The 11,094-nt window shown below is 55.4% G+C and overlaps 1 protein-coding gene across 1 annotated transcript; it reads left to right on the top strand.

Moving 5' to 3' along the window:
- Positions 1 to 5,293: 5,293 nt before the first annotated feature.
- Positions 5,294 to 11,070, top strand: ICMT (isoprenylcysteine carboxyl methyltransferase). The gene is made up of 5 exons (XM_007453284.1): positions 5,294 to 5,511; positions 6,353 to 6,441; positions 7,356 to 7,525; positions 8,312 to 8,529; positions 10,728 to 11,070. The coding sequence occupies exons 1-5, from the start codon at positions 5,317 to 5,319 to the stop codon at positions 10,908 to 10,910; spliced, it is 855 nt and encodes a 284-aa protein (XP_007453346.1). The 5' UTR covers positions 5,294 to 5,316; the 3' UTR covers positions 10,911 to 11,070.
- The last annotated feature ends 24 nt before the right edge of the window (positions 11,071 to 11,094 follow it).

Genomic DNA, 11,094 nt, shown 5'->3' with positions numbered 1-11,094 from the left:
GGCCGGCCAGCCCCGAGTGGCTTCCGCGGGTTCGCTCCGGCTTCGGGCGGTGGCGGCGCGGTACAAAGGCGCCGCGGGGCGGGCGGGCGGCGAGGCCGGGCACAAAGGGGGCAGCCGAGTGTTAAGGGCATTGTGCCGGCCCCACAAAGCCGCGCCCCCGCCCGACCTCTCGGGACCAAACTCCGGGCGCCCTGCCGCGCGCGGGCTTCCAGCTGCTGCACATCTGCAGGGAGGCTGGGCGCGCGCCTCGCACGGGCGGCCCCCCTCATCCCCGCCCCGCTCTCGAGCCGCGCGGGCAGCCGGGCAATTTGTTCTCTAATTATGATCCCTCCCCATAAACCGCCGCCCGCGCCTTTCAACTCCGGCGTTATTAGCAAACCAATGGCCCCCGGCGCAGCTCTCGCGGCCCACAGCGGGGGCGCTGGGCCCGCCCCCTCTCCAGAGTGCGGGCCGCAATAAAGGGGCCCGCGAGACGCCCTCGCCTGCTCCCTGGTCCCCGCAGCTCCTAGGGCCAGCACCCCTCTCGAGCCCGTGCCCCGAGATCCCGGCCGCTCTGGGTGGGGCCGCTCACGTGGGTGGCTTAGTGTTTCTTAAGCAGTGGAAAATTGACCGCAAAATGCGCTAATTCGCAATGTTCTGCTTTGGCTGCTGCAGGCGAGGCCGGCCCGGGCGGCCCGGGAAGAATTCGGGCTGTCAAGCTCCGCCCCTGCCGGCTTAATGGGCCTCCGCCTCCGCTGCCCCCGACCCCCACCCCGGCACCGCCCGCTGCGCCCCTCCCCCTCTGGCAGGTCCTCAGCTGGCGTCTCCCCACTTAGGCCGATCCCCTCCCCCACTTTCCGGGCTTGCCCGGGTCCTCGGTCGGCTCCCTCACCACAAACAGCCACCTTGGCGCGTTCGTCGCCTCCATCTGGCCGAGGGTCGCGCGGGACTCAAGGCTGAAAGGGATCTCTGTGCAAATTCCATCTTACCTTTTACCCACCTTCAGAGACAGTTTCCTCGCCACCCTCGCCACCCTTTACCCCCAATTCGGGTCAGTCTTCTGGGCAGCCGATACCCCCACTAAGTTAGAGGCAGAGTTTTGCATTTGGCAAGGTCATTGGAAAAGACCGGAATCTCCACCGAGATCCTGCTCGGAGACCTAGGCTAGGGACCCCCAGATCTGTTTGCAAGTTTTGCGTCTGGGCATCCTACACACCCTAGGCAGGCTGGGCTCTGAGGGCGCGTGCAGAGGAGGGGGAGGCGTTTTCCGACGTAGGGGGAGCGGCTGCGGGTTCACCTCGTCCTCTCTGAGAGCAAGCAGGACCAAGCACTCTCGGGCTGCCGGCAAGGGCATGGACCAACTTAGAAACCCGGCTTATGCAAGCCGGGATGTAGGCCACCGACGCCCTTTCCATCTTTAGCCTCTGGGGTTCTCAGGGGGCTTGGAAAGGAGCACAAGTCCAGGCAGAGCGCTGGGGGGGACACAGGCTGCCCTCTGCTCATTCAGGAAAAATTCTTTCTATAACTCAGGAGAGCTCTGGGGGCTTCCAGGGCTACTCAAAGCCCGTGGCTTCCTCAGGCTCTGGAATTTAAGGCCCAAAGCGACCTGTGCCTTTTGTCCTCTCTTCCTCCATTTGGTTTTCTTGACTTTGGTAAAAGAAAGAACATTACAGAACGATGCAGGCCCTGGATGGGAACCCCTGCCTTCCTGCAGCCCCCAGGCATTTAAAGCTACCCGAGCTATCAGGTGCTGCGGAGGCCACTGCCTGTGCAGTGACTGGAGTGAGAAATGTGCGGCCCCCTCCAGGATGCACTTCTAAATGGAATGAAGTGATTGCTCCATGTAATTAACTATTGGGACACAGCAAAAGCTCAGAAATGACTCAGCCAATTGTCTCCAGATGGGGTTGGAGAGGCTGCGATTGTTAACTCTCTTCGGCTGGGTTAGGACTCCCAACAGCCCAGCAGCCAAGGGCCCTCCAGGGCACAAAGGCTGGGACTCCGGTGAGTGCATCAACACCGAACCAGGCTGGCCCAGCTCAGAGAGAATGATTTCTGCGAGACCCTCACTGTCCCAGCCTTTTGCGCTTCTCCCCAGCTGGCTCTAATCTTTAAATATTTACCCAGCCCCTTTGTGCACATATGACTCATGCATGTTGGGCTGATGTGCTCTTAAATTACGAGTCATTTACCAGAGGGGGGAGGGGGCGGTGCTTTCATGCCGGGAGTGGGGAATGGCCAGAGGAGGGGAAGAAAAAACAGCTTTTGGAGGATCAGCGTGAGCTGCAGCCACACTGGACAGGCCCCTCCTGGCCTCCACGTGGGAAGTGGATGGGGCAGAGGCCTGTGAGTGACAAGGAGTCCCAGGAGGTCAACCACCATCAGGGAGGAGGGAGAGGCAGAGTTCCAGAGCTGTTTCCTACTTGGTGTCAGGCTTGGACAGGAGCCAGCCTTTCATCCTGGGAAGCTGGTGTGGGTGCAGGTGCTCGGTTAACACCCATCCTCGCCCCTTCTCATGCTTGCTCTGCAGCATTCCCCCTTTTCCTACATTTCCTCTTTCTCCGTAAAGCAACCCTGTTTGAGAAAAGGGAGCCTAATTTCACCTCAGCCTGCAGCTTAAACTTGGAAAAGTCAACATGGTTCTGACGGCTTTTTAAAACAAGAGGCATCCCCACTTGGGCCCAGGATGGAAAGCCGCCTCGGGTGGTGGGTGGATGGCTGGACTGGGGGGCGGGGAGGGGAGGCCCTAGAGAGGGAACTTCCTGCATGAGAAAGGGTTCCCTTTGTGCTTGCCTCACAGCTCCTAGAACAAAACACATTCAAATGCTTATTTAGAGGGGAAAAAATGGAAAGCAAGGCATCTCCAGGCTGACTGGTTTCTCTTTATTTTCTTATATTACTGTAGGTGTGCTGTTCCTCTAGCCTAGGGGAGTCCAAACTGTAGTGACACGGGAGGGCTGGGTGCAGAGTGGACATGTTTGACCAGATTGCTTTCCTCTCTGGTGGGAAAGCAGGTCTCTTGTGTTTCTGTCTATATCTCTGTGAATTACTGTTTTTCTGTGTGCCTGTGTATCTCTCTGTGTGGCTTTGTTGCTCTGGGTCTATGCCAGTGTGTACATACGTTCGCTTACTTGCCTTTCCCTTCCATCACTCCTCTGTGAACCCCCGGGCCCTGACAGATTCAGCAACTCTAGTGACTTCTAAAAATTCCCCTTCCCGCTGGTCTGGCCCTACCTGGAAGGGGACTGCCTCCCCCTTCTGTCTCCCTTCTCCAAGTTGGGACTGATGGAGATATATGGTCTAAGAGGAACTGATGGGCAGAGAAGAGAGAGTTGCTCAAGCCTTCCAATCTACATTACATGTTACTCTGTGCCCCCCAGAACAGGGACTGCCCCTGCCATAAGTCAGCGTGGAGAGCAGATACCAATGGCCAGAAAAGGAGCTTCCTGGGAGCAGCCCTCTGCCCCAGGACCAGACTCACTCCCAGGAGTGAAGGTGCAGTGAGCACCCTCTAGTGGCCCTGAGGTGTCCTGGAGATGCAGGAGAGGTCCTGAGTGGGGGAGACAGTAGAAACAGGGGACAGTGGCAGGACCCTGGCTCTCAGCCCCCAGTAACAGTCCAGGCTTCCTTCCCACATGGTGCTGCAACTGGGTGACGTTGGATTTTAAAACATTAAATCTCCTTTCAGTTCCTATCTACCGAGTTTAGCAAATGTCTTCTGAGCACATTTTAAACATGATACTGGGTTTACAGAACATTGGTGTGAGACCCGTGAAATCAGTATCCCTATTTTATAGGAAGTTGAGGCTCACAGAGTTGCTTTGCCCGAGCTCACAAAGCTGCTGAGGTAGGCTCTCCACCCTTCCCTGAACCCAGCTTTCCAGACACCAGGCCTCCTGCCTGGTCCTGCAAGGACACAGGAAGGTAGAGTGGCCAGGGACACAGAGGCAGACTGGGCTGACTGCAGCTCACAGCCCACCTGCCCTTATGGCTCTCTGACCCACTACTCTGGGTTCCAACCTCCCCCAGGGCCTGTCCCCTATCCCGCTTCAGGCTTGCTTCCTCCTGCCTCTGTGTCCGCAAAACTCGGTCCCCTCCCTCCTGTAGATGTCCTTGCTCTCATTTCCAGTCTCAGGCGGGCTGCCAGTACCGACTCTTCCGGGGCACACTAAAGCTCCCACCCACGGGCCTCTCCCTGGGGTCCCTCCCATTCCCTCTCTATCCCTACTTGGCTCCTGACCCACTCCCATCCCACCATAGTTTATTCTAGTCATTTGCTTACTTGCCTTTTTCCTCCATCAGGCCTTTGTGAGCGCCCGGAAATGGAGGCATTTACCTTTTAAAAAATTAAGGAACAGGACTTCCCCAGTGCTCCAGTGGTTAAGACTAAGCCCTTCCACTGCAGGGGGCACGGGCTGGATCCCCGGTCCGGGCAGTTCCAAAATGCCGCGCCGGTAAAGTAAGGAAAAATTCCTAAGTAATATAGATTGATTGTGGGCCATATGGAAAATACAAAACCATATAAAAAAAAGACAGTAAAAGTCTCCCAGAGTCCCTACCACCTGAAGATTATCGTTGTTTAGTAATTTTGGCTTCTATTCCAAACATTTTCCCGGGCTCACACATACGCTTCTCTTTTTCCCAAGTGAAGTCAGGATCACACTGTAAAGTTTGGCATGCTGCCTTATAAAAAACGTAATGTCTTGAGGATTTCCACCGTCGGCTAACATTCTCCCTCGACACGAACTGAAGCGGGTGGTCACCCCGCTGCGTGCATGCCCCAAGGGTAGTGTCCCCGCAGCCTGGGCGCCCAGGGGGCGCTCGGAGACCCTGCCGAGGGCGGGTGGTCTCTGCGCGCGGACCCCCCGGGGCGCGGTGGGGTGGAGATGGATCGCCGGCTCGAGCCCGCATGCCCAGGACTGTCGGTTTCGCCGGGAACCGCGCGGGGCCCGTGAGCGGCGGGGGCGGGGGCTGGGTGCTTTAGATTTCACGTGATTTCTCTGGACCGGGACATTCTGGGATTTGGGGCCGACTCCTGGCAGACGCCGCCGGCAATTCCTTGGCCCAGGACCCAGACTCCCCGCGGCCCCGCCCGCCAGCCGCAGCTCTGCCTGGGTCAGGGGGTCCCGGGGGGACGGCGGGGCGGGGCGGGGCGCTCCTGTCAAATTCGGGCCCCCGCCGCGCGGCGCGGCGGTATCGCGAGAGCTCGCGGGCGGTGCGCAGGTCTGGGCGGCTGCCCTTCCCGGCCGGCGTCGGCAGCGCAGTGCGCAGGCGCGGCGGGAGGCTCTTCCCAGGCTACAGTTGGGGCCGCCGCCCGCTGGTCCGCCGCCCTGCGCCATGGCGGGCTGCGCGGCGCGGGCTCCGCCGGGCTCCGAGGCGCGCCTCAGTCTCGCTACCTTCCTGCTGGGCGCCTCGGTGCTCGCGCTGCCGCTGCTCACGCGCGCCGGCCTGCAGGGCCGCACCGGGCTGGCGCTCTACGTGGCCGGACTCAACGCGCTGCTGCTGCTACTCTACCGGCCGCCGCGCTACCAGGTACGGGCCGGGCCGAGGGCCGGGGCGGGGACCGCGGGCCGGGCGGGCTGGGCGCGGCGCGTGGGCACCGTCCCCCCGGGGTCGAGGTCCGGGTCTGCCGAGAGCGCGGCCCGCGAGAGGGGTTGCCTCCCCCGGCCGCGTCTTTTAGCAGCTGCGAGTTCAGGTGGCAGGAGGGCCCCCTCCCTGCCAGTCCCTGGGGGCGTGGGTCGCGGGCCCCCTCCACCCGGCGGAGTGGGTGGGAAGTTGCGGTTGGTGCCGTTCAGCAGCTGCGGCAGATGCACGTGGGGTGGGGAGTGAGCGGGCCCACGAGTTCTTTTATGTAATTTAAGGTGTGGAGAACTACCTGCTGTCAAGTCTGAGGTCAGAGGCCCCCGCAGTTACGTGGAGGGGGCTGGGCGCAGAGTCCCGGCTGCCCCGACCAGATTCGCTGCATGGACTTGGGAGAATCCGGCCAATAAGCTAGGTTTAACGCAGTTTTCCCACAGCCCTGAGTGACAGTAACATTCATAATAGTAATGGTAGCTAAATCTTACTTACGGAGCACTTCGTCTTAAGTGCTTTACATGGGTAATCTTCACAGCAGTCCTCAGAGGTAGGTACTCTTGTCATCCCCATCGTGTAGATGGGGAAACCGAGGTCCAGAGAGATTAAGTAACTTGCCTAAGGCCACAGAGCCATAGAGGGGTGGGCTTGGGATTTGAACCCAGGCAGACCTGCTTTACCCTGTTAACCTCTGAGCAAATCGGCTCCATGGGCTTGCGGGTGGCCTACTTATCCCAGGAAGTAGGATGTATGCTCTGTGAACAACCAGGTGACTGATCCTCTTTTGGGTCCGTTTCAGATAGCCATCCGAGCCTGTTTCCTTGGCTTTGTGTTTGGCTGTGGAGTGCTACTAAGTTTTAGCCAGTCTTCTTGGAATCACTTTGGCTGGTAAGAAGTGCTTTGGGGAATGATAGTTTTGAGGTGGGGGTGGGCGGATCAGAGGGTCAGTAGTGATATTCCCGCATCCCTGGCTGGCTGAAGGCTAGTGAGGACTCTAAGGGAATGAGGCCTCTAGCTTCCTAGATTCCCGCATCTTGAACCTTGAGAACTTGTGCCCGTTGGTTGCTTCTGTCGCAGGTGGAAACAGGTCTCCCTGGCACCCTTCCCATAGGTGCTCTCATCTGCTGCACCTTCAGTAATGTGACCAGCCCCTCCCAGAAGAGGGTACTGGTCCTCAGTGACAGGAAGGGGCAAGGCTCTGGCTCGTCTTCACAGGCCTTTTCCGTCTCTAATTTCTATTAGGTCACATCTAGTGCCTCCCCCACGGCCAGTGTAGGATTTTTCCCTACACTATGATTTCAGTCCCTTGAGCCTTCTAGTCCCTGACCTGGATATGAACCAGTGGCTTCAAGGTAAAAAGCTTTATCTCCTACTGTCAATACTCTGAGCCATCTAATCCTTCTTTGCTGGAGTTATTTCAGTTTTTCAAATTTTTGTATCCGACATACATCACTGCTTTATTTTGATACTCTTCTTTCATGTTTTGCTGTGTCTAGTGTCATTTTAAAAAAGGCTGAAGGCCCGTAGTGCCTTCCTAACCTATGTTTTTTGTTTTTTGGTTTTTTTTTCTTTTTTTTTCCCTCCTGTGACATTCAAAAACATAGTCCCTTTACAACCCCGCTTTCTGCAGACCTCAGGGAATAATGCTACATGTGGGTGCCTGATGTCCACTCTCAGACAGGTGACAGCAGGCCCTCATCATAGAATTCAGGGACAGTTCAGACCAAATCTGTACTTGGACTTAAAGGCTAACTTGATTCCCTTGCCCCAACTTACCTCTCATTCTTTTTGTTTTTAAATAGGTATATGTGCTCCCTGTCATTGTTCCACTATTCTGAGTACTTAGTCACAGCAGTCAATAATCCCAAGAGTCTGTCCCTGGATTCCTTTCTCCTGAATCACAGTGTGGAGTATACAGTAGCAGCTCTTTCTTCTTGGATAGAGTTCACACTTGAAAATATCTTCTGGCCAGGTCAGTGTGCCTGCTTTCCCCTCTGCAGGGGAGATGGGTGGCTTCCACGTGGGCCTCAGGACAGTGACATGGGTTCACCTCTCAGGTCTAATCTCCCCGAGTGATCTTCCCCAGACCTCTATCCTCACTAATCTCTTTATAAAGGACAAGCTCCACTTGTGAATTCCGCTTCTGGATTTTGAATGGAGGATGTGTTGACCTTACGCTTTAAGCCTTGCAGGACGTAGTGTGTACCATTTAACGTGAAGTCCCAACCTCTGATAGCTGTAATACCAGTTTTACAGTCAGAAGATTTGGATCTGTTCATTTTCTGTGACTTGAGAAATTTCATGTAAAAATTTTATTAGCAAAAACTACTGCATCTGGAACCTACTCTGACGCTGAACTTTCCACAGCAACTTAAACGAAGTGTATGTAGTTCCTAAGATTCCGTAAAGGGCCAAGGCGGGAGACGCTGGATCCTTCTCAGCTTCACTTAGCTGTCTTTGTCTCCAGAGGAAGGATGGGAGTGTGTGGCGGGGGTGTGTGGATGAGAGCCTGTCAGCTCTCTGCCACGACACTCTAACTGGGCTGTTGGCATTTTAACATGAATGGGTGAACAGCACAACTTAGCGGAATGTATTTTGTTTATAATTAAATTTTAATGTGATGACAGATGCCGATTGCCCACTAGCATGTGTTCTAGTGTTCCTGCCTTTCGAAACATAGGTTAATTTTAAGCATGCAGGGCGGAACTCAGCAGTCCAGGGTCTTCACTCCCCGGTTGTCACCATCCCTCTCCTGCAGAACTGAAGCAGATCACCTGGCTCAGCGCCACGGGGCTGCTGATGGTGGTCTTTGGAGAGTGTCTGCGGAAAGCGGCGATGTTTACAGCTGGTTCCAATTTCAACCACGTGGTGCAGAATGAAAAGTCAGAAACCCACACTCTGGTGACAAGCGGAGTATATGCTTGGTTCCGGCATCCTTCTTATGTTGGGTGGTTTTACTGGAGTATTGGAACCCAGGTATGGTATCAGATACGATACTGGTCTCCTTCAAAGTTTTTAAAAATATGTTTTAAATCGACATATAATTTAAATATCATAAAATTCACCATTTCAAAGTGTATAATTCAGTAGATTTCAGTGTATTCACGAAGTTGTTGGTCTTTTTGTTTTCCATTGTCTTTTTTTTTTTTTAAGTGTTGTGTTTACTGATTTATTTATTTATTGGCCACACCGTGCAGCTGGTGGGATCTTAGTTCCCTTAGCAGGGACTGAACCTGGACCCCCTGCAGTGGAAGCATGGAGTCTTAACCACTGGACCACCAGGGAATTCCCTGTTGGTCCTTTTTAAATGGGTACACGTGTTCCCTGCCACGTTTCAAGTGATAGTTAAATAAAAGTCAAAAGAACTGATTTAGTCTTTAGCGCTTTTTGCTATGTACTTAAAATCTGGGTGTCCTAAGCTTGTAAGCTTTCGGCGATTCTAGGTGCCGTTACCCGCTCTGTCGTACCCCTTTTCTGCCTCTTTAACTTAGATCTGGAGCATCTGGAGTGGGATGAGGACAGACATGGGGCTTTGGGGAGAGCCCTCTGCCACTCAAGGGGCAGCTTGGCTGATTTTCATTAGAGGCTGCTGTGGATGAGCCCAGGGTCATGTGTCAGGTTCAACATGAGCGATGGAGGTTTGCTCTGTCTCAGGCTGCAGACTGAGCCTGGTTTCTTGAGCTTTGTCTCTTGAATCTGTTTTCTTAGTCCTAGAAGGACTTGGACAGAGAATATGGATAGAGCTTAGAAAACTCATCACCTCTTCGGGAACATCCAGTCCGGGCCCCCAGGCATCCCATTGCAGAGCATGGTATGGGGGGGCACTCTGGTGACCCCCAGTGGTGTAGTAGGTTACTGCACAGCATTTGTGTGAAAACTTGCAACCCTGAAGCTTAAGACTGCCGCATTAACAACTACATTCCCCGGGAATAGGTTGATTGTAGTGGAATCATGTAATTTGCCGTAAGTGCTATAATAAACCTAAGTGCTCTAGGACTAGACAGCTTTTCATACTTCTTTGACTATAGATCTTTCTACACCGTGACCCAGCACACAGGTGTGTGTAACAACTGCACAAATCTTTCCCGAGAAACACTCACCCTGTGTACAAAACACTCTGTTTCCTATCTTGTTAGTGTTTGTAATGCCGTTTCGGATGCACGGGCTTGATCTCCTGGCTCCACGACGGATTGTGGCTTGAGACTGGGAAACCCCACTCTAGGGTCTGCTGGCGGTGGCGGCACAGGCTCTGGGGTCGCTGGCGGGCGGGTGGGGCCGGTCCGGTTCTAACATCAACTGATTGGCCTCCCGTTTCCTTGCGGGTTAAGCGGGGGCGGCAGTGCTACTCAAGAGGCTTGCTCTGGGCGTCGAATGGCTTACTGGCTGGTGGTAAAGGGCTTGGCATGTGCTGGGAACACAGTAGGTGCTCAGTAAACAGTGGTGAGAAGAAGTGAGGTCACCCATGTGGGGAAGACGTACGTCCCGGGCGGGGGCTGGTGGGTCCGTTGGAGTGGGCAGGGGTGGATCAGTGGGCTCCCTGAGCTACACAGAAGAAGTGGGCCGAGGAGCTGCTTTCCTGGGCTTCGAAAGCTGGGCTAGGGAGGCGTGGCTGAGGCCTTCGTGCTTTCTTAACAGGGGAGCGATCTGATGGAAGAAGTGGTTTGGGGGCTCAGCTGACAGCAGTGTATCGACGGCACGTGCGCAGGAAGGTTGTGGGGGCCAGAGGCAGGGGGCCGGGCAGCTGTGGGGTGGCAGGGAGCGTGCTAGGAAGGGGGCAGGCTGGGAGCCACGCGGGAAGGCAGTGGTGCTTGGAATGGGAATTCACGTATGGGGGTGGAGGGAGGAGTTGCCAGCACCCCTGCCTGGGGGTTGAAATCCAGGAGGTCGCTCTTTCCTTTCAGTTTTTAGGTACCTCTCAGGTAAGAGGAGCAACAGAAAAGCATACGAACGAAAGCTACAGTGATGGGTGTTTAGCCCTGTTGTGAAAGTGATGGTGTGGTTTCCGTTAATGGCGCCCTGGCTCAGGGTCTCAGAGACCCTAGTGGTGTTTCAAGAGTTTCTTGGGCCCTTGGCAGGAAGTCCTCTGTGGTCGTTGGAGAGCAGCACATGCCGCTGAAGTTCAGGGTTTCGGGTCACACTGAACCTAGTCCACTAACCCTGTGTCCCTTCGTCAGGTGGTGCTGTGTAACCCCATCTGCGGCGTGAGCTACGCTCTGACAGTGTGGCGTTTCTTCCGTGACCGGACAGAGGAGGAGGAGGTCTCGCTGATTCACTTCTTTGGAGACGAGTACCTGGAGTACAAGAAGCGGGTGCCCACGGGCCTGCCTTTCATAAAGGGGGTCAAGGTGGAGCTATGATAGGCCCGGGCGGCCCCCCCGCTCCAGGCAGCGTGGGACGGAACAGCTTCCTGGCGGCCACCCTGCAGAGCGGACTTCCTCAAATCAAGTTGTACGTCACCAGTTACTCTTCTGGAATATCACTCAAGATCAAATGGCCAGAAGGCCTTAGGACCAAAGGACCCCGCCTCCCACCCCCCCTCCC

Source organism: Lipotes vexillifer, unplaced genomic scaffold, assembly GCF_000442215.2.
Source record: "Lipotes vexillifer unplaced genomic scaffold, Lipotes_vexillifer_v1.1 scaffold575, whole genome shotgun sequence".
NCBI lineage: Eukaryota > Metazoa > Chordata > Mammalia > Artiodactyla > Lipotidae > Lipotes > Lipotes vexillifer.
The sequence above is the reverse complement of the archived record's forward strand: the minus strand, read 5'-3'. Positions and strand labels throughout refer to the sequence as shown.